This window comes from Meles meles, chromosome 2 (genome assembly GCF_922984935.1).
Source record: "Meles meles chromosome 2, mMelMel3.1 paternal haplotype, whole genome shotgun sequence".
NCBI lineage: Eukaryota > Metazoa > Chordata > Mammalia > Carnivora > Mustelidae > Meles > Meles meles.
The window spans coordinates 208,822,081-208,845,109 of record NC_060067.1 but is presented as its reverse complement, the minus strand read 5'-3'; the positions used below and the strand labels follow the sequence as shown (position 1 = coordinate 208,845,109).

At 57.0% G+C, this 23,029-nt stretch overlaps 1 protein-coding gene across 4 annotated transcripts in view; it reads left to right on the top strand.

Annotated features, from left to right (window-relative positions):
- KBTBD11 (kelch repeat and BTB domain containing 11) overlaps positions 1 to 22,201 on the top strand; it is a 34,784-nt gene extending 12,583 nt beyond the window's left edge. For 3 of the 4 annotated variants that reach the window (XM_045997749.1, XM_045997747.1, XM_045997748.1), the window contains exon 2: positions 15,501 to 22,201. In XM_045997749.1, the coding sequence (XP_045853705.1) occupies positions 16,305 to 18,416 (2,112 nt within the window). In that variant the 5' untranslated portion in view covers positions 15,501 to 16,304 and the 3' untranslated portion in view covers positions 18,417 to 22,201. Of the gene's footprint in view, positions 1 to 7,406; positions 7,455 to 15,500 lie in introns of those variants that run through there. The other variant, XM_045997750.1, reaches the window with a different exon arrangement.
- The last annotated feature ends 828 nt before the right edge of the window (positions 22,202 to 23,029 follow it).

Genomic DNA, 23,029 nt, shown 5'->3' with positions numbered 1-23,029 from the left:
GCATTCATTTAGGAAAGGCCCTACCTCGACCCTCAGAGCACTTTGTGCACTTTGTGCGTTAGTAGGAGGATGGAAGGATCTGGAATTGTGGCGATCGTCTCTGAACATCTTTCTAGACAGTCCCCCTTGCTTCCGACTTTACTTCCACGGGTCCCCATACAAGCAGCAGCTTTGGCAGTGGGAAGGCGAAGGTCTCTTTTAAGCTTGAAATACACCTTTGGAGTCTTTGTTCCTGTACCGAAAAACATAGGCTCTCCAAGCTCTGAACGCCTCCATCTGGAATCATATTTCTGTTGTTTTCTAAATGCCAACAGCATAAATTGCTCAGTAAGAAGAGCTTTGCCAGGCATCTGGAATCACTTAGGCAGCTGCGGTGCCCCCAAGCTTCCCTACATCTGAGCTGTGTGACCCATGAGGATGGCCGCCTCCGTGGGCTTCGGAGGTACCCTGTGGGGCCTTCTGCTTGCAGATCAGAAACCCGCTGTGCCATTTTGTACATCTTCCCCTGGTGACTCAAGGTCATATCTGCTCTTCTCTGGAGTTCAAGCGATTACTGTCTGCACTGTGGCCCTGACTGGGGTTTTTCTCTTGCAATTATTGTAATTACGCTAAAATTATAGTGTCCGTACCCAGTGCATATTTGCAATATAGTTCAAACAGAGCAGCAGCAACTTTATGAATAAAATAAAAACTTCTAGGAGTTTATCTTTTGCCAAGAACCTGGCTCCTGCTAGAAAGGATATTAAAATAAGCAGTGCCTTGGAAGTTGAAGCCATCCCATTTCTTGTGCAATGGTTGACCAATTAAAAATTAATTTCCTTCTTTTGCAAATATTTTTTGAGTGCCTCCGTGGGTCAGGCACAATTCTAGGTGCCAGGAATACAATGGCAAGTGAAGTAGACTCAGTGCCTCACTTCTTGCAGCCGAGAAGTGGCTTTTACAAGGTAAAAGGTGGTAAGCATGTAACCATGTAAATTCACCTGTAGTAACAAACCAAGTGCTCTGAAGGAAAGGAATAAACTATGAAAGCATAGATCAAAAGGATGAGAGTGGCTAAGGAGGATGGTATTGGGGAAGTTCCAGGGGAAATCATATGCAAAGGCCCTGTGGTGAGGAACAGGACACACAGAAAAGCTGAAGGAAAGCCAGGGAGGAGCACCCAGAGCAGAGAGTCATAATCTGTAACTTAAGATAATGTTAACCCTAAATTAATTGTGTTTTTCCCTTTAGGTGAACTGATGGGGCTTTATGCTTTAGGGTTTGATGGAGTCGGGTGTGGATTAATGTTACAGAACTGAGATCTACTGAATCATAAAGGGGAATCTTGAAGTGGGATGGTCAGCGCCAATGTCCACACTCTTATCGCTGCTGTACGACAAAGTCTGAGCCTGGGACCCTTTTGTGTGCGCTCCCCGACCCTGCTGCCTTGGAGCCCCCATCGCCTGTTGCTTTCACGGGGGCAGTTGGCCCCGGATGGGGTGCTGGACATACCCTTGTCCCCTCTGGTCAGTTTCTCATGCCGCGGTCAGAGTGGTCCTTTACAAACAGAGCTGACGTGGCGTGGTTAATGGCTTCCCGTTGTCAAAGCTGCAACCCACGGTTCTCCGCATATGGGCTGTGAGAGCCTTGCTGCAGTGACTGGGGGTGTCCCTCAAGTCCCCCATGAAGGCATGTGAAACTGTAGCCCCTGTGCGATAGTATTTGGAGGTGGGGCCTGTGTGAGGCTATTTGGTCATGAGGATGGCGCCCTCCTGAATGGGTTAGTGCCCTATTGAGAAGAGGCAGGTGTGAGCCTGCCCTCTTTCTACCCTCAGCTGTGTGAGAACACAGCGAGAAGTCGGCCACTGGGGAGGACCCTCACCCAGCCATCCCGGGCCCCCAATCTAGGACTGCCCAGCCCCCAGAGCAGTGAGAAATCAGTCTGTTGTTCGCAAGCCATCAAATCCATGGTATGTTTGTGATAGCGGCTGGAGCAGACTAGGGGAGAGGCTTCAAACCCATTTAGTCTGAGTGGGTCTCAGCGGGGACAGCTCGCCTCTGCCATTGTGCAGCACATGGGCTAGTCTGAAGGATGAGAGCTGGGACCACCCTGTGGCTCTTGGTCTCTGGTGTCTCAGGTCCAGACCGGGCTCACTCCATCAGGTGGGGGCCGGAGCAGCTAGCGCTCCGGAAGCCTGTCTGTCTGTCTGTCTCTGTGGCCGCTCCGGGGGCCCTCCCCTGCCTGGCAGCATCTGTGTGCGGGAATTCTTCCATGTTGGGGCACGGCTCCTCAGGACTGTGTCCCGAGCAGATAGGGCTGTGTGAGCTGCACCCCTTTTCCTAAACGAGGCTTAGAAGTCACGTTGTGGTACTTCCCACAGTTCCCGGCCTGCCCGGATCATGGGAAGGGAGCGTGGCCCTCCACTTGGTGGAGGAATGCCCTCTCGTTGGGAGGATATCTTGCTGGGTGGGGCGTGTCTGTGGGGCCGTCTTAGGAAAACACCATCGGCCACAGCCCATCCTCTCACCACTAAATCCACATTCCTCCCACGGGCAGTGGCACGACTCCCGCATCCAGCCCCCAAATCTCACCCTGGCGTGGCCTCAGGCTGCAGGATCTCGTCGCGGACAGCAGGTCCCCCGGGAACTAGTCCTTGAGCTCATTCCTCACACGAAGACCCACACACCACGGAGAGGCACTGTCTGCCCCAGACACCCAGCGGCCGTGATGGGCAGGGATTGGACCACAGCAGCGGACCCTTGTGTTGGAACCAGCAGGATGTCCGTGTTTGGGCACAGAGAGGTTCACTTATGGGCAGGTATCGGCCCCTGTGGTCTCGGGGTGGCCAGTGTGCAGTCCACAGGCCGTGCTCTGGCGAGAGCCCTTCCACAGAAGAGCTGGTGTGGCCGCTGGAGTCTAAAGGCCATCCAGAGGCAGGATTCTGTCTTCCTGGGGGATCTCAGCCTTTCCTCCACCCCAGCCTTCAACCGACTGGATGAGCCCCCATGCACTGGGAGGGGGATCTGTCTTAGCCGAGTCTACGGATTTAAATGTGAGTCCCCTCTAACCAGTAACGTTCTCAGCAAGTGTAGACTGGTGCTCGAGGGAGTGTCTGGCCGCAGTTCCCAGCCACGTAGACACAGAAAATGCATCATCACGGGCACCGCTGTCCTGTTCCCCAGCCGGGCGGGGCAGGTACAGTGCAGCCGGCGGAGCGGGTCGTTCTGGACTGGGCTCCAGTCTCATTGCTGGGCATGACTTCCCAGTGCTCTTGGCTCTACCCTCTGGATTCCGGGCTCTCCTCTCCCAGTCGTCCTTTCTTTTCTGCAAGAAGTGGCCGGTGTTTGCCGCTGATGGTTTTCTCAGCCCGTTTCCTGTTTTCCTCCCGCGCTGTCTGCGGCCCACGCGGTAGCTCCTCGGTGTGATGGGCTGACAGGCCTGGTGGGTTTTCCATGGTTCTCTTGGCCTCGCGCCATCCGACCAAAGCCCTGCCCGCAAAGGTCGTGGCCCCGGGCCTTTCCTTTCTCCATCACTGCTGTGGAAAGTCCTGAAAATTCCTAAAAGTTGTGGTTGATGGAGTCTGCAGGGCCTGCCCTCGAGCGCCCAAGCAGCATGGCTCTGGCTGAGTTCCCCCCCCCCCCATATTCGGAGGCCCTCACAGACAGCGAGTGACCCCCGGATGTGATCGTTTCCCCAAAGCTCCTTTGCCAGTCCACAGCCCTGCAGTGCCCGCGGACAGGAGCCGGTTTTACTTCCGACCCCGGCCCCCGCAAGGCCCGCTTCCTTTAAATGTCTCCCACGTCTCCCTTGAGAGCAGAACACCTCCTGCCTCACCCCTGCCCCCTCTCACCGGATCAGAGCCACCAGCCCGCGAGCCTCTGTGCCGGTGGAGCAGGGGTCCTGGAGCGTGGGCCTCGCCGCCCCACGCACCCCACGCATCCCAGATCCAGGCAGCGTCATGGGACAGCTCTCTGGGCCTCACTCAGCCAAGGGCAGCGCGGATGACCTCTCCGAGGGGCGCTCCCGTTTCCAAACCCCGGGTGGGGCGCCCGGACAGCAGGCATGGCCTGTTGTCTGTGTGGCCTCTCCTCCGGTGCCCCCCACGTCTGCATGGTGGGGCGGGGGTCCCGGGTGCCAGTCCTCCGAGGGGGAGAACCCGGACAAGCTGCACTGCCCTTTGCAGCGTGGGCTCCCTTCCCCGTGGCGGCTTCGGGTCAGGAGGACCGGCGCGGGGCAGTCAGCCTCACCTGCTGGGGACAGCGTGGGATGAGCTGCAGCGGGCCCCTGCGATCCGCCTGTGCCTCTGTCCAGCTCCAGCTCGTCCCGGTCCGTGGGCAGCGCCCTCCGTGAGGGGCCCAGGGCCGTTCTGTCCTCCCGGCTTCCGCTCCGGTCCTGCTCTGCCTGTTTGCCCCCAAGTACACCTGGCTTCCTCCGGGAGGGTCCCTGGGTGTGCCAGAGCAGGCCCGTCCCCCCACAACCTGTCCCCTGTCTGTGATCATTCCCTCGGTCCCTGGTTCTAACAGCTGGGATGTGTCTGTCACCGCCCTGCCAGGACTAGGAGCCCCACGAAGCCGGTTCCGCACCTGCCTCCCCCCGGGTCACACTGGGTGGGCATGGGGGGCCGATGTGGGGTAGGCGTCCCTCCTGGGATGGGAACCTGTGTGCCAGGATTCCTTGTGTCCTGTTCCCTGTGGTCTGCTTGGCCTACACGTGGGCCTGGCACTGGTGTGCTTGTATTATCAGATGTTTGTTGAATGACTGCGTGACGAAATGATGAAAAAGAAGTCGACCCCGATCAAGAGCACGGGGCAGCTCAGGTGCAGAGGCGTCGTCTGCCAGGAGGACGGTGCTCCCGTGTCCTCATGGTGCGGATGGGAGCACCCCTCCCCCACCCTGGGGCAGCATAGCCTGTGTGGAGTGCGCCCAGGCCGCAGCTCACGTCACACTGTTACGGGCTCATTGTGGCGCTGGGCGCGGGCTGACCCCGGTGCACACTCCTGCTCTTCCGGGGCAGGTGGGAATCCCTTGGACTGAATATGGACATCGGACTAAATGGTTCTAGCTCTGGGAGTTATCGTTCTAAAGAAGGCAGGATGGAAAGGACAGGTCTCTTCACTCCGTTCGTGCAGACAGACATCACCAGGATGCGTCTCAGTGCCAATGCTCATCGTATTTACGCCACTGATGAGTCCTGGAAGGGTCGCACGTTTCGAGGAGAAATCCTGAGAGAGGACACAGAGGGCCGGTTGATGCAGCAGAGGCCGTGACCCACCGACGGGAGCTCTGGAGCAACTCCAGGCACCCGAGACCCGTGGCTCAGGCGGTGTCTACACACAGGGCTCAGGCCTTCTTAGGGGCACTGCAGTCCAGAGTCTCATGCTGCTTGAACGTGGCCGTGGGCTGTGGGTTCCTGGTGGCCTTGGTGTCTGCTGACACGGGAGTGTGAGCTGAGAGGCACTTGTCCTGCGCCTAGAATCCCAGACATGCGGGGTGGCGATTGGCAGCAAGCGGGACGAGGCTCGGAGATGAGGCAGCACCCTTGCCCGCTGCTCCCACTGTTCCCGTTTTCAGGGGCTCCAGCCCCAGCAGCTGAGCACCTGGGAGCCGCTGGGCTGACACCGCCAGTCTGCAGACCACACCCGCTGGTCGCCTGGGCAGTCTGATTTGTAGGCATCTTGATGAAGAGTTGGATCTCAGACATTCCTGGACTCAAGATAGGGCCTGGGGGGAAGGAGGGTGCGGCAGGATCCTGGCTCCAGCCCAGCACCCTGCTCCGTGGCTGTGGGGCCCAGCTCAGTGGCTCGACCCCGTGGGCTCCGTTTCTCTTGTTTCTGGGAAAGGCAGGGAGCTGGTGCTCTTGGGGGCCCCGATGTCCCGAGCCTGGGAACAGGTTCTGGGGTTGGAGATCGTCAGGGTTGGCAGGCTTTAGGTCTGCATGTTTTCTCTGCAAACGTGCAGCCCAAGTCACGCCTGAGATTTAGCAAAATTTGACCCTTAAAAGTGATGCGTCATCTTCAGGACAGTGTGCCTGAACTCCTGGCCGTTAGGAGTGTGTGCTCCTTTCTTCCCCGAGCACCCTTCCTCTCAGGGGCCCGGCCGGACCCAGCGTGGTTTTATTTTGTACATGGACACACACATGCATGTGATATGCTCACGTAAGTGTGTACACACGGGCATGAATGCACACACACATATACACAGAGGGGCGTGTGTGTGATTTTCTAATCCTGACGGTAGTACACCTCAAGGAGAGGCGGTTCGAAGACACCAAAAATTATGAAAAAAGAAGTCACACATCAACAAGGCTTTTAGACTTTTGGGCACTTTTCTCAGTGTCTTTGTTTTTTTTAAAGATTTTATTTATTCATTTGACACACACACACAGAGAACATAAGCAGGCGGAGGGACAGAGGGAGAAGCAGGTTCCCTGTTGAGCAGGGAGCCCAATGTGGGACTCCATCCCAGGAGCCTGGGATTGTGAACCGAAGGCAAGTGCTTTATGACTGAGCCACCAGGTGCCACCAGGCACCCCTCTCTGTGTCTTTCTTCATGTGTTTTCCCCTCTCCCTCTCTCTCGTGAAATGACAGGAACCACCTTGTGATTTTGGTCTTTAAATTCAGCATCGTGAGGGAGGCCTTTTCCCAAATGCTTGGAAATCCTGAGAATGGTTTTTAGTGATGGCATAGGAATAAATGTAATTTAGTGATAAAATTCCTTGTTGTTTATTCCCATGTTTTGCAAATGAGATGCTCTGGAAAGTCCTCTTCCTGGAATCTCTGCTTTTCCGGAGCAGTTTCTGTACGAGACGTGGAGCACCGTGGCCATGCTGGATGAGGGCTGGATGACCCGTCTAAGCGGCCGGTCATGCGGGAGCCATGGGGACAGAGTGGACCGTGCCGGTGCTCACAGCCTTACCCGAATCTACAAGGTTGGATACATGGTGCCTCAAAGCCCCCTTTTCACTCAGCAACTTCCCACGTCTTCACGGAACTCCGAACCCTGGGCAGACGGCGGGGGCCGCTGCTGGGGCTCACGGGCTCACTGGGAAGCCGCAGCCCCCCAGGGTCACTCCAGATGGCACACTGTGGTTGGCGTTTGCCAAGTGCGACTGGATTTGTTTGTTTTTCCCCCCAAATCAGCATCTTTGCGAGGCCACAGTTTCCTCTCTCACCCTGAACTCCCCTCACGTTAGCTTCAAGCTCACGCGGAGAAAACGTGACGCAAATCGAGACGTTGGCGTTGGTGACTAATTGATGAACACTATTCCTCGTGATGTTCAGGGTTTGCAAAGACAGCAGGTAACCAGACGGGCCCTTGGTCGGCCTCCGGACGGAGCTGCGAACCTGTCTTGTGGGCACTCTCCTGGCGATCCTGCACCGCCGGACGTGGAGCGGTCATTGCCGCGCCCCCGGGCTCCGGAGTGCCAGACCGCCGTCCCCGTGCCCTCAGAGACAGCGGTGGCCCCTCTGCAAGGTCAGCGAGCCATTCAGCTGCCTCTCCTCCGGGCCAGCCCTGCTGCGGCTGGAAACAGCCCGCGGTGAGAGCCCTTGGATCCACCGCGAGGTCTCTTTCTGGGATCTCTCTGCCCGGCGTCGTGCGGGGCCCAGAACAGAAAGGCCGGTTCTGCGCATCTGGCCGGGTCGCCGTGAGCTTTGTCCCCGGGCTGCGCTGAGTCCGCGCTCCTGGTCAGCAGCTGCCGCGGCCCAGGACGAAGGTCCCGGGAAGTAGCCGGCTCTGTGCGGGGCCTCTGTGGTTGTGCTGATGCCCAGGTGCGGTGGGAGGGGGACCACGGACCCTCTGCCCGGCACCTAAGCCAAACCAGAGCAGAACAGACGTGGGAGAGAAAGGGTCCCTCCTTCTCTTCAGCTCATCCCAACAGCAGTAAATAACAAGTGACATTTGTGGAAAAGGCACTGGGTTGGGACTTTCATTTTTTTTTTTTAAGATTTTATTTGAGAGAGAGAGAGTGTGTGTGTGGTGGGGGGGAGGGGCAGGGGGAGAGGGAGAAGCTGACTCCAGCCTGAGCAGGGAGCCTGAGGCGGGACTCGATTCCTGGATGCTGAGATCAGGACCTGAGCTGAAGGCAGCCGCTTCACTGACCGAGCCGCCCAGGTGCCCCAGGCTTTCACAGGTTTTAATTAAACTCCGTAGGCAACTGGTATGACCTTGGACAAGGCTCCTTTATAAAACCAAGAGCTTAACTTTAAAGATGACAAAATGTAAGCTTTTATTTAATTTTGCCATATTTCAATTCCACTGGAACTTTAAGCATCTTGAATAAGTTACTTAACGAATGAGTAACGAATAAGTTACTTAACCCCAGCACTAGGAATAAAGCAACTTAAGGGGATTCCTACCCTGCAGATGAGCCTATTACTAATGTGTGCGGTCCTGTGGCTTCCATCAAGTTTTAGGACTAAGCTGGACTCATTAACTGGTAAATACGCAGCCATTTAAACACGCAGAATAGCATCTCAAATGATCAACTGTGAAATATTCCAAACATTGTAAACAAGGGACGCCTGCGTGGCTCAGTCATTAAGCCGCTGCCTTCAGCTCAGGTCATGATCTCAGGATCCTGGGATCGAGCCCTGCATGGGGCTCCCTGCTCGGCGGGAGGCCTGCTTCTCCCCTTCCCACTCTCCTGCTTGTGTTCCTTCTCTCTCTTTCAAATACATAAATAAGTAAATTAAATTTAAAAACAAAACAAAACATCACATCATAAATAATGTAACAAAAAATACACAAGTATCCTAAAAAGACGTCACACCTTATCCTTTTGCCCTTTATGCTTTATGTTTAAAGGAAAATAACAAATGATACTGACTTGGTGGGAGATCCCATTCCTTCCTTCCTTCTTGGGAAGTAACCTCTAGACCCGATCTCTGCCATCCTCTTCTTCCCAAAGTGTGTATGTGTGTAAATGGGATTATACAGTCTCTTCCTACAAACCGCCAACCCTCAAAAATTCAAAATTGTGTTTCTGCAATGTATTCATAGAGATACACGTAAATCTATTTCCTTTTTTAAGGTAGAGTAATTTTGGCAGATCCAAAATCAGTCTAAAAGCAACTTAGAGAATTCTTTTTGTGTAAAAGGACACCAAACCATCTTTCTCAATCCCAGGACTGATCATGTTACCGCCAGGTCACCCTCCCTTCCCTTCCCCACCAGCCACCAAGGGAGTCCACTGTCAGGGAGACATTGTGGCTCCATGGGCGGGGCAGGTCCACTGACCTGCAGAACCTCCAGTGCATCCAGCCTCCTCCTGTTTCTGGAACTGGTCAAGCTTGTTTCCATTGCAAGGATTTCGCCTTTGCTAGCCTCTCTTGTGCTTCCCGTCTCACCGGGACTCCGAGTCTCCTCTCGGGGTTCAGTGTGCATTCTCTGTTCTCAGAGGAGTCTTTCCTGATCCCAGACTCAAAATCTGATCCAGCCATCATTCTCTCTCAGAACTGCGTGTGTGTCCTTCGTGGCACAAGTTTGTCGTTCCCTTGGAATTCAGAGAATGGCTTCAGGCTTGCCTTCCTCCCTAGACCGGGACCTTGGTGGGGGCGGGGACCCCATCGGCTGGGTTCCTGGATGCCTTCTGGTTCCTGGTACGCTTCCTGCTACAAAGCGCTACGCTTCCTGCTACGTATACGTCTGCCCAAAAAATGGGGAAAGGAATGAAGATTGCTAATTATTGATCAACGTTGAGGTATCCATGGGGATTTAGCAGTCGAATGATTGAGGAAAACTGGGGTTTATTTGGCTCAGGTCGTGGCTCCTTCCGGACCCCAGCTGCCCATCGCTGGGGGACACTCCGTTTGATTTCAGCAGGTGTGCAGAACAGATCAGCCGCGGGAGAGTCCAGTCTGCCCACACAGACTGCTCAGAATTGCATCTCAGAGCTAGAAAGTGCGCCAGGGTCTTGCCATTCACATGCCTCTTTCCAGACGCTCCGTGATTCTGTCTGTAACCTTCGTGTTCATGCTGTGAACACGCTGTGTTTGGCTAAATCTGTAATTCTTGAATCTGGACCCGCAGGGACAAACGCTTCTATTTCAACATATTCTGAGTGTGCGTCCGAAGGCGCTTGCGGAAACCTAGAGCAGACGGTGCGCTCCTCCGGCGTGGCCACGGTCTCTGGGAAGACCGCACAGACATGTCCTCCGTTCTGCAAGCCGGTGACTCTGGCGCGCATAGGACCGGGGGGTGCGGCGGCGGCCGGGGTCGTCCGCTCTCGCTGCAGCGGGGAAGATGCGGCGCTCCCTTCAGCTGCCTGTAGTGTCCCTTCCCTGCCTGCTCTCCCCTGTGTGGTCATCACGTCACCAGCAGAGGAACGTCTTGTGCGTCCTGGAGCTCTCACGTGCTGTGTATCTCTAAACTCTTGAATTAGGGAAAAAAAAATCCATGATCTGACGAAGAAAGCAGAACAGTAAATCCGTTCACACAAACTTTGACCTAGCTGTCCACCTGGGTTATTGTAAATTTTATCTCTACACGCTTCACTCCCTCCTGCAGGCCGTAGTGGGGGACGGTTAAAGGTGCGGACACAGAGAACCCCTCACCGCGCGGCCTTCGGCACAGCCGGCGATTGCTGCCTGTGGAGTGGGGTGCACAGCTCTGCCAAACACGCCTCCTCGGGCTGCCATCCCAGGCTCCCACCAGCTTTCTGGAATTCCTGCCCAGCAGGAGGCAGTCCCTGGGGACTCGGGTGGCCTGCTCACAAGGTGAACAGCTAGAACAGTCGTGGGCGTTGTTTGGGTCTGTTGCTAAGCTTTTTGGTTTTATGAGACTAGTCTCTGGAGATTTCTGGGCATCAAGCATTTTCTCCTTTACTAAATCAAGGCCCTCCCTGGTGGTTGTCCTAATAGTCCTTGTCCGTGAGTCACGAGCGTGGACCAGCGAGTTGCCGTGCTGGTGACAGGGCTTGTCTGTATGTGGCTGGGACGGTCAGCGCTTGTTCGGGCCTGGTCCAGGCTGTCTGTGATGCTGGCCAGGGTGGGACTCCTCACTTGTGCAGGCTTCTCGGGGGCAGGAACGATGCTGTGCTGAGCTCTTTATAAACCCAAGGCAGTGCTGTGAGGCAGGTTCTGGTTTTTGGTTAGAAGGACTGCAGTTTCCAGGGGTGGGAATCCCACCCAAGTGAGCTTATGTTACACATGGAATTGATGAGCTCACGAACCTCGGAAGCCCCAGAGTGAACCTGGCTGGAGGCAGGGCTCGACCCAGGTCCCTCTCCTTCCATCTCCCAGGTTTTGCTCTGCGAGTTGGCTTCCTTTTCTTCAACTGAAGACAAGCCTGCCTTTGATTTCTGCCCCACTGAGGCAGGGCCCTTCCTCCTCCTGCGTCAGCTGGAAGGCTGCCATGTCCCGACGGCCAGAGACCTGACCTGAGGCCGTGCTCTGCGGAACAAGGCACGGGGCGTCTGGTGTCTTAGAACAGGCAGCTCACCGCCTGCTTCACCGGCCTTGGACTCGGGACTTAGCTCTTACATAAAGCTTTTATTCGGGAAATTCCCGAGAAGTTTACTTGTTCCCATCACTTCCTGCTGAAGATTCACCCCCTCAAGTTACAAAGATCGTAACTCCCCTAATAACTCCCGGAAAGCGCAGGTGCCCGCGCACCTCTGTCTGCTTTATTCCCTGCGTGGGGGGCGGCGCAGCCGGTTTCTAAGACCCGTGGACGGTTGTCCCGGGCCACGGACGGGGCTCGGGAAGACATAGAGACTTCAGTCCACCCAGCATGCGGATGCCGCCGAAGTCACCTCCCTCGCAATCAGCACTAGCGACGGACGTGACGCTTCCAGAGACATCGGGCCTGGGCTCCCAGCGCGAGCCGTTGAGCCACGTGCTGGTTCCAGTTCTGGCTCTGGCCCTTAGGAGCTGCGCGCTGGCGTCATCGTACCACGTGGGTGAGGCTGCCCCCCTTCCCCTTTCCTCTGCTGCACAACGGAGCTCATGAGAGCAAGGCCCTGGCGTGTTTGTACGGTCGCTCACCCAGCAGAACCAAGCCCGGGGCAGCCCCACGCGGGGGACGGAGACATTAGTGATCACATTCTCACTACCCCTGTGTAGTCAGGCCGCGTCACAGCTCCTCTGGTCTTTTGGAAGGTCCTGCGTGAGAACAGAACTCTAGATTGCCGTCGGGTGGGGTAAAGCCTCCTCGGTGTCACTTGGTCTACGGAAGGGCAGCCACACTCACGTAATTACCCCCAGACTCCGGCACCAGCCGCCCCGCGCGCTTCCGAGCGCCGCGGGATATACGGCCGGCCTGGGCTTCAGGGCCTTTTACTCGCCGCGTCTCTCCCCGCTTGAAGCACGTTACAGATCTCTCACAGGCGGACTCCGCGGGCTCCACTTTCCACGCTTCTGAGACCCCACGGCCACTCGCTTATCGTGGCCGGACAGCGGCGTTATGGGCCGCCTTTCTGAAAGAAGACGTGTTTCGTGAATGACGCTTCCCGTGGCCAGCTCTGGCCTCGGAAATGCTGCTTCTGGCCTTTGGACGGTCCTCCAGCAAGTCTCTTCTGTGCTGTGATGGGCACCCAGGAAAGGGGCCCCGGGCCTGGGGGTGAAGAGCGTCGGCCGGCTGCAGCCTGGGCACCTGCCCCACCCGCCTGCTCCGGGCCCCTCCGGAACCGCCCACTCATTGTAACGGGGCGGGAGCAGAAGTCATCTTGAGAAGCAGTGTTTGTAGGGACAGCTGACGCGAATCAGCGCATTCTGTAACCAAACAGAACTCCCGCGGCTCCCTGCAGGTTTCTGGGAGCCTGCGAGGGCTCCTGCGCTTACGGCTTCCTCTCTTCATGAACCTCATGCTGGCGATTGGCTGTTTCCTGGGAGAACGGTGTCCTTCTGGTGTTGGGGAGGCGCCATCCCCAGGGACTCCGGACCTAACGGGGTAGATGGTGATGTGTGTGGAACAGGCTGGCTGGGACACGGGCGACATGAGGGAGGGACTCCTTAGGAGCAACCAAACCCGCTACGTGTCACAGAAGCTCAGACGCGTCTCCGGGTCTGTAAACAAACACGTGTTTTCAAAAAGCCAACCATAAAAATTTAAAAACGAAGAGTGTTTTAAGCAGCCTATATTATAATGAAGGCTATTTAATTTTAAATAAACTAATATCCACGTTAGGTACATAAATAAGGTCCACCTTAGGAAATCATACAATCATTTTTTAAAATAGTCAAGAAATTCATGGAAAGAAACTTTAAAAACTCAGACCCCAGCGACTTGGGATTGTGTTGGTTTCTCTCCTGTTCCGTTACTGGCCTGGTTTTGTCTCGCTTCTCAAACACAGCGGGCCAGACGTCAGCTTTGCGAGGTGCCCCGATCCACGGCTCTAGGTCTGCGCCGATTTACATGAAGACAACCCTGAGGGCTTAGGTTTTTATTCAGTCTAACGAGTCAGATCAGCGAAAGAGCCAGGAAGTTCTGGGACCCTTTCTCAGGCGGTAGAAAGAAATAAAATACTAGGTTGGTCCTCTGAGGGCCACCGTCTTGGGCGGTGCACAGACGTGTTAAAGAACGAGCCTCCTAGCAGCCGGTTCTCCGGTTTTCTGACATCCAGGTTCACACACACGTATGCACGCGCACCTGTTGACCCTCTCGTCCGTCTCTCCCACCCCTGACTCGGACAACCCCTCTTCTCTGTATCTGTGTGGTTTTTAGTAAGATGTGTTAATATGCCTTAGTTTTATCAGAACTTCCCGGGAATGACCTCGCAGACAGAGTGCCTCCCGGGGGCCGTGCGCCCGGTGTTCCGGCCCGTTGCCACTCTCCCTCCGTGCGCTTCGGCGTTCACGTCCATGGCCGTCTCGCTGGGCGTGGCGGCTGGGAACAGGGTGGACGGCCCAGAGACGGCGTCGCAGCGGGGCTGAGCCACAGCTGAGTAAACACCAGAGCGGGTCTGTCCTGCTGGCTTCCTCCGTGACCCACACACCCCAGCGGGCCAGGCGTCCAGCTCGCTCAGCACTTCCTCCCCCACCTTTCCGCGCACCCTGGCCGTGGCCTTCCCTGCGGCGACTCTGCCACGGAAGCTGCCCTCCAGGATTTCTGGAAAAGACAGAGGACAGGAGAGGCAGAGAGAATGGAAGGTTTTGCATTTCCAACTTGAAGACATGTCTGCTAAAATAATGGGAAAGGGTTTTTAGCAACCCAGCGGCAGGAGGCTTGGGGTGAACAGGTAGACACGCTCAATCCTGAGCTTCTGCAAGGCTCGGGGGACCGTCTTCAAAACGACAGGCTCAGGGGACCGTGTTCGGAAGGAGAGGCAGAAATACGGAGATGTCGGGGGAAGCTGATTAAGAATCGCTGGTCTCTGGGGCGCCTGGGTGGCTCAGTGGATTAAGCCGCTGCCTTTGGCTCAGGTCATGATCTCAGGGTCCTGGGATTGAGCCCCGCATCGGGCTCTCTGCTCCGCAGGGAGCCTGCTTCCTCCTCTCTCTCTGCCTACTTGTGATCTCTCTCTCTGTCAAATAAATTAAAAAAAAAAAAAAAAAAAAGAATCGCCGGTCTCATTGGAGAGGCTAAAACATCCTAGCTAGTAATGGAAAACAAAGCTGTGTTTGCTGTTTTTCTTGCCGGTATTCCCTTCGTTAGGAAGCTAGAACACAATTTGACTCTCCCCTCATGTTCATGGTAAGACTGCTAAGACCCCTTTCAGGCTGGGGAGTCTCAGAAGGTTTGCCAATTTAGGGAAGATTATATTTTATCATTCACTTGCAGGTGCTCACATCTGCCTTACACAAAATTTTTTTGGTTTGGCTTTTATTTGGCTGCATGTGGGCTCTTTGGAGAACTGCTTCTCTGAGGTTTTTCAGAGACACAGTTCCAAGAGCGAGGGGTTCAAACAGATTCCAGAGTTGAGCCTCCGAGGCCAAGTCCACAGAAGTGTCCTCCACTCCTTCTCCAAATATTTGGTTTTTAAACCGACTGGAAAAGCCTGTAGGAAAACTGTCACATCTTGGTAAAATTAGGAAGGTTCATTGTGCTTTCTCACTGAGCGTCCTTTACATACACATTAGGCTGAAAATAGGAATTTGTTGACCTTTGACTGCCTTTTTTTACCCATAAAAAAGGAGTTTTTGTTTGGATGTGTTTATTTTTTTCAAATAATTTTATTTTTCAGTGTTCCAAGATTCATTGTTTATGCACCATACCCAGTGCTCCATGCAGTCCGTGCCCTCCTGAATACCCACCACCAGGCTCACCATCCCCCCACCCCCTCCCCTCCAAACTCTGAGAAACCTGATGTTTTTAAAGCTCATTGCCTGAACTGGGTTCTCCTCCCTGGGCCTCACAAACAGGGCAGGGATAAGGAGACGGTGCTTCTGAAAATAATCCCTAAGTTGATCTCTGTATCTTCTTCATCCAACTCTCCAGCAGTGAAGAGTCACAGTCCCCTTTCCCACCCACTGTAGGTCCCCTACTGTGGCGGTGGTGGGGGAGTGTGGCAGACCCCACTGACACACAGTGACCCCGCTGCAGAGTGCACACTCAAACACCCTCTCTCTCTCCCACAAACAGGAACAAGAGTGTGCTGACGCCGTCTGGAAACATCTGATGTTCCAACAAAGGAAGAAGCTCCGGACGGATGAGTGAGGAGGCCGCTGCTGCTGCAGGAATCCTGTTTTTCTGACGCCCACCTGGCGAGTGAATTATGGACAACCCCCTCCCCCGGGGGGGTGAACAGTGTGGATGCAGACCTCCCAGAGCTGCTGAAGGGGGACAGGAGACTAATAGAGACTAATAGAAATCCGGCTCACAAATGAGATTCTTAAAGCAATCTCAGGGGGATGCACTCCACAGGGAATGGAGTTCAAATCCCGGTTCTGAAGTGTAGAGGCAGCGGCCTTGGACGTGCTGGTCCTGGGATGCAGTGAGGGGACTGATGGGATGAAAAGTAAAGTGATGAACGCTGGCCCAGGAAGAGAGGGCCTGCCCTGGTTTGTGAGCCGTTCCCGGTAGCTCCGGGCTGCAGATCACCGGGAGGCTGTGGGCCTGGACCCAGGGGGGAAGCATCCGTGCGCAGGCCTGGGGACCAAGCCACAGAGACCCTGGCCCCCGCCTGGCCCGCGCCGCCGTGCCTCCTTCAGAACTCAGCTGAGACTGCACGGCGCTGACGCACTCCTCCTCGCGGCAGAGGGGAGCGGTGTGGGGGCCGAAGGAGCTGTGCACACACAAGTGAAATCTGATCGCCGGCCAGGAAAAGCCCGTGAAGCTAGAGCCCCGGAGGCACCGGCGACCTTTGCGCAGCCCGAGTCAGGGCGCGGTCATGGTGGGCTGCTGAGCGCGGGTCCTGCTGCGGTGGTGGCGCAAGCAAGCGTCCCCATGGAGAACCCGGTGCCCCCCTGCACCCTCTACCCCGGGGACGACGGCGGCGGCGGGGCCGAGGCTGGGGGCGCCTTTGCGCAGGGAGCGTGCGGCCAGGCCGGGGGCCGGGGCGGAGCACCCGCGGCTCCAGGAGAGGGCAGCCTGCAGCCGCCCGACGCGCAGACACCCTGCAGTCTCCGCGCGTCGCTGTGCTTCAGCTCCGGGGACGGCTCCCCGCCGCAGTCCCGCGCCTCCGCGGCGGAAGGCGCAGCGTCCTCCCCGCCCTCGCGTCGCAGCGGCCAGCGGGTGGTGGAGCGGCAGTGGGAGGTCGGCAGCGCCGGCGCCGCGTCCGCCGAGGAACCCGGGGACCCCGAACAGCGCGCGTCCCCGGAGGATTCTGTGTCCCCGGAAGAGCCCGCGTCCGCCGAGGAGCCCGGGGACCCAGCGCGGCGCGCGTCCCCGGAAGAGCCCGCGTCTCCCGGGGAGCCCGTGTCCACCGAGGAGCCCACGTCCCTGGAAGAGCTCGTGTCTCCCGAGGAGCCCGTGTCCACCGAGGAGCCCACGTCGCTGGAAGAGCTCGTGTCCCCCGAGGAGCCCGTGTCCCCCGAGGAGCCCGGGGACCTCGCACCAGTGCCCCCGGGCGTCGGGCCGGCGCACGGGGAGCCTGACCTGGTCATCGAGGTGTCGGGCCGCCGGCTGCGGGCGCACAAGGCGGTGCTGGCGGCTCGCAGCGACTACTTCCGCGCGCGCGCGTCCCGGGACGTGCTGCGGGTGCAGGGCGTGGGCTGGGCTGCGCTGCGGCTGCTCCTGGCCTACGCGTACAGCGGGCGCATGGCGGGCGTGCGACCCGACAACGTGGCCGAGGTGGTGGCCGGCGCGCGCCGCCTGCAGCTGCCGTGCGCCGTGCAGCGCGCCACCGACGCCGTGGCGCCGCAGCTGAGCCTGGCCAACTGCTACGAGGTGCTGAGCGCGGCCAAGCGGCAGCGGCTGTCGGAGCTGCGCGATGCCGCCTACCGCTTCATGAGCGACCACTACCTGGACGTGCTGCGCGAGCCCGCCGTGTTCGGGCGTCTGTCGGGCGCGGAGCGCGACCTGCTGCTGCGCCGCCGCCTGCGCGCCGGCCGGGCCCGCCTGCTGGCCGCGGCGCTCGGACCGGCCGGGGAGCGGGCGGGCAGCCGCCCGCAGAGCCCGTCGGGGGACGCGGAGGGCCGGGGCGACGCCGCCGTCTACTGCCTGCACGAGGCGGCCGGCGAGTGGCGCGAGCTGACGCGGCTGCCCGAGGGCGCCCCGGCGCGGGGCTGCGGTCTGTGCGTGCTCTACAACTACCTCTTCGTGGCCGGCGGCGTGGGGCCCGCGGGTCCCGACGGCCGCGCGCGCCCCTCGGACCAGGTCTTCTGCTACAACCCGGCCACCGAGCGCTGGAGCACAGTGCGGCCGCTGCGCCAGGCGCGCTCGCAGCTGCAGCTGCTGGCCCTGGACGGCCACCTGTACGCCGTGGGCGGTGAGTGCCTGCTCAGCGTGGAGCGCTACGACCCGCGCGCCGACCGCTGGGCCGCCGTGGCCCCGCTGCCCCGCGGCGCCTTCGCTGTGGCGCACGAAGCTACCACCTGCAACGGCGAGATCTACGTGTCCGGGGGCTCCCTCTTCTACCGCTTGCTCAAGTACGACCCGCGGCGTGACGAGTGGCAGGAGTGCCCGTGCAGCAGCAGTCGGGAGCGCTCCGCGGCCATGGTGGCCCTGGATGGCTTCATCTACCGCTTCGACTTGGGCGGGGGCCGTGGCGACTCGCAGGCGGCGGAGGCCGGAGGCGTCAGCGTGTTCCGCTACCACTGCCTGGCCAAGCAGTGGAGCCGCTGCGCCGCGCACCTGCGACCTCCGGGCGCGCCGTCCAGCCTGCAGCCTTTCCGCTGCGTGGCGCTAGACGGCACCATCTACTGCGTGAGCCGTGCAGGCACCTGGCGCTTCCTGCCCCCGCAGGACAGTGAGCCCGGCGCGGACGTGGGCGCGGGCGAAGGCGGCAGCTTTGAGCCCGCGCCGCTGCGCGTCCCCTTGGACGCCCGAGGCGCGCTCTTCCCATTCGTGCTCAACTTGCCGGAGAAGCCGGACCGAGGCGAGGAGGGCGCTGCGTAGGGCGGGCAGGGTCCACCTGGGCATCTCCCTCAGGGACGCCGCCGTGGGCGGAGATCCAACAGGGAGGGGGGCGGGGGTGGCGCTGTCCATGGGGACCGTTTAAACCCTTTGAAGTTGGAAGCTTGTCACGGGGCATTGAAGACTTTTCGCAATGCTGTTTTAAGATCTGCTGCCCTATTCTGCATTCCCTTTTGCGCTGCTTTGCTCAGCCGGGTCAATGGCACAATATGTAAGGTGTGTGTAAAGAGGTGACCTTACAAATACGGCATGGGATATGGGAGGGAGAAGGAGAAGGAAGTGGAAGATGACGCCTCAGGATCAGTGGGTGGGTCCCAGAGTGCCCGTCCGTCTCCCTGGTGCTCAGGGGCGCTTGAGCTCCCCAGTGGGGTGGAGAGCCTCCCAGATGGGAGTATGCACAGTAGCTTCCTCACTGCGCCAGGAGAAGGCCCTGCACATAGCTCAGGGCCGCTGCGCCCGGGGGGAGCCCCTGAAGTAGGCCGCCGTGAGCTCTGTTGGCTTGAGGTTTACACTCATAACCCATACACAGAGCTCTTAAAACTTTTCTGCTTTGGTGAAAAAGATCATGTTCAAGTGTGGGTTGGGTTAGTTCCCGATGTCGCAAGTGTGAAAGGTGGGATCTTTGGCCCCGCGTGTCTCCTGTCCAGCAAGCGGGGAAGGATTGCCCCTGCCCGCTGTGGATCCCACAGAATGGGCCTCACCCCCTCTCAAGGGCCACTCCGTCTCACCTTTCAACCCAGATAGGTTGCAGATTTTTGAGTTAAAGGGTGTTAATGATTATATTCGATGTCCTAGTACTGACTGACTTCAGAGAGCAGACGGTGAGTAGGAAAAGCTGGCCCCAAGGATGCTTGTCTGTTTTGAAAGGAACCTTCCTCAGGTGCCTTCTGCACGAGCAGCCACCTTCCTGTTCTCTAACGGGCTCAAAGAAACGAGTGCCCCTTGCCCTCGCCCCGGAGAAGAAGGTGGAAACCACTCCTCCGCACTTCTAAAGACGAACATGTAAGCACAGTTGGAATGCACTAGTTAACGATGTTCGCAGGGTGTATTAGGCAATTCTGACGAGGGAGATTAATTTTTACAAGTACGGTTGCCGGAAGATGTGGCAGTGACAGGAAGTATACTGACACAAGGGGGAGGTAATGTGTATTTATAATGTAAGTAGCAGGTGACTACATTTTTTCTAATCGAATTCCAAAATACCCTCATAGAATTAACATCAATTTCAGTACTTTGAGAGGTCACAAGCGTTAAAAAGAAACCAAGTGATTGCTCATTTGTTATAACATTTTACTTTCCAGACAGGTGTAGACAGAGTTTACTGTTTATTAAGCAATTAAGAATTTAAGGGTAAAGTGTGTGCTCAGAAATAGAGGCAAACCAATCTGAATTCTGAATCAAGGCCATTTTAAAAAATTATAATAGGAAAAGTGCACGTCGGCAGCCACTGGCACTTAACTAGGGGAAATCTCGCACCCCCTTACTGCTTTTCACTTCTTTCCCCAGTGCTGGGGGTTGACGTCTCTGTAGCAATAGTGGGTCATTGGGAAATAAGTTATGCTTTCTAAAGAGTCTGTGGTTATGGAAGTTACCGGTTAAGTGTGTTTGGAAATGACTAGCTTGCGTCATTATGCATGAGCCAGAGGAATGGAGTTTATGATTTCTGTTAGAGTGTGTTCTGGTGACCCGTGTGTTCACTCACGATTGCTCATGAGCCAAGAAGGTATCTTGGCAGCCTGGTTCATCATGTTAGGAAAGAAGGACAGACTTCTCATTGCCTGGCCTCCCATAGGAGTAGAACGCAGACACATAGCAGAAAGGGAAGTTAGAGCAAAAGGAAACAATGTTCTTTTAAAGAAATGCCCGCCTCCTGTCCTAACACATTCCCTCTAGAATGTTATATTTATGCTAAAGCTTTTGTATGAAATGGAACCAGGCCAACATTTTCATTCCTTAATTCTCAAATTCATGAAATACTAGCACTGTGATGTTGCTCGAGAAATCATTCCTGCGATGTTTGCTGTTTCGAAACAAAATGCCGTGCGGGTGAATTTCCGAAGCAGGCCCGTCCCTACGGGGCGCATGGGAGGTGCTGGCGGGCGGTTGCTGAGAGCCTCCGCGTCCCGTGCCCAGCTGGAGTTCTGTGTGTTGTTTATGATTTAATTTAACAAAGGCCTGCCCCGGACCTGGCATCACTCCTGCGGGACCTGGCCTTGGAGTTCCAGGGTTTGCCGCAGTGGAATGCACGAGCGAGCCCAGGGAAACGCAAGGATTGGTGGGAGGACATAGAAGAGCGTGGATCTTATTTCTAAATAGAAATACCTCCTAGAAACAAATGCCACAAGGACCAGTTTATTTTGCTTTGGGGCCAGTATTTGGAATTGTAGCCACAAGGTTTTCAGCCGTCAGGCAGGCAGGTGGGGGCCGGGACCACGAAGTGGAGGACAGTTCCGTGCGGGGAGGGGGTGTTGGGGGGCATTCCTTGCCAAGACGTGCCCCTGGCGGCTGATGCTCCAAGGAGGGGCCTTTGCATAGACAACAGGACGCTTCAGGCCTGCACCCAGCGCCGTGTAGGGATGCCTCACTATTCTCATTCCCGAGTTGCTTGTTTTGCCGCAAGCTCCTGAAGACTGATCTGTCCGAGGCCAGTGAGTCCGGTGTATGTAGGACCACCCATCACTCGCGCAGGGGACCCCTGCACACAGACATTTCCCCACATGCGAACGAGCAGTGGGCTTGTCCAGGGAGACTGCGGTGGACAGAAAGGTCTGGCCTTTGGCTGGCTGACAGCCTTTGTCCATCGAGGTTCACTTGAGCCGCACAGACACGGGGCTTCCAACGTCTTCTTCTTATTCTTGATCTTGGGAACAACCTGAGCCCCAGAGCGACCCTTGGCAGCTTTCGAGCTGGACTTGGGCCTTGCTGGTGGGGTTTCTGCGTCCCTGGGGGCCCCTCTAAGAGGACACACGATGCCGTGGCTGTGCGTCTGCTTGGTTTGAACTCTTATGCGTGCATTTTGCCACAGACACTCAAGAAACAGCCGCCTGCCGCATCTACGCCGTTTCTGGTGGCGTTGGTAATGCTGGCTCATCGGGTGGGCTCTTGGGCAACTTCCTGTGAACAATTCCCAGACGGGATGTGTTTGAGGTCCTTGGCTGTATTTTCTAAAGCTGAGGTCCGTTGGGGCCACAGCCCGCTGGAGCACCTGCAGGGCCGAAATGTCAGCAGAGGGGCCGCTTGTGTTTTATTTTAGATGCTTCCCCAGCTTATGAAATGTCGTAGTCGGGCATTAAAAAAAATTCCACATTCTCACTTACCCTGTTCCTGGGCAATGGTATTCACGAGAAGATGGTGGGGCTGGGAAGCACGACGCGCACACGCTCCAGCGGCGTCCGCCTTTCTGCCCCCGCGCCCTGCACCTGCCCGCGCGCACGCCAAGGCCAGGCCCCGGCCCTCCGGTGCCGGTTCCGGGCGCGCCGCTGGGACGCGCGCCGGGACTCTGCGTGCGCGGAGCCGAAATGCAGGCGGGACTCATCTCGGGGGAGGATTCAGCCCTCCATGGCTCTAACAAGCGTGAACAGACTGCAGGGGGCATCGGGTAAAGACCGCCAGCCCCGCTCCCGCAGGTTAGGCCTGCGGACGCTGTACGCGCAGGGAATGAGCTAACGCTTCGGTTTCTCGCGCCTGGGCGCAATTGCTATGAAGCCTTGTCCGTGTCCGCTTATGCCAAGATGAAATAAATCATTGGAAATGCTAGTGCTCCTGAATTTGTGCCATGGTTGCTTATCTGCCCCCCCTGCACCCCGACAGGCAGAGCAGAGCCCCAGGTGAGCTGCCCTCCCTCGGGAAACCAGAAGCGTCCTCACCTGGGCTGTGGAGATGCCAGCCCTGCCTGCCAGGCCTGCGCTGGCAGCTCCCCTCGGTGAATGAGGGTATGATGACTCCCGAGGGTCCTTCCAGCCCCCACGTTTACACTGGATGGTCTCTTCACACTTACAAGGTGCCTGTCCACACCTCCGCCCTCTCACCTGTCCCTTCCCCCTGCAGGGGGTGGCATGTGGTAGTTTCCACGCCGGCCACACCTCTGGGTCTCCATGGTCACTTAGCTCCTACCAAAGGGAAGTCTGTAGGCCCAAACATCTCCTCTTACAGTTCGCACTCCCCAAGATCATGGGCCCGTGCCATTGTTAATTTGTAGGGGTTCTTTAAGAAATTACTTCTTTTCCTCTTAAAAATATTGTTCCATGGGGCGGGGGGTTGGGGAGTGTAACTTAGGCTAGGGGGAGGCAGGAGCTCCCTGACCCGAGCTTGCCGCCTCTAGTTTCCTTATGGCCTTTTCCCCGGCAAACACAGAATTTAATCTGGACTTTTGCACAGCTGCAATTCCGCCCCCCCCAAGTTTTGGGATGTTGATAATGGATTGGAATGATTTTCTGGGCCTTTCACATCTTTTAAGTTAGATGTAATGCCCCAAAACACAGGGGCTTTGCAGACGGAGGTGATGAACTTTATAACAAGCTGGGGCCCACGGAGGGTATGGGAAAAGCTCACATCGCTGGTCTCAGATTCTCGCCCTGTGAGAAAGGAGGATTTTC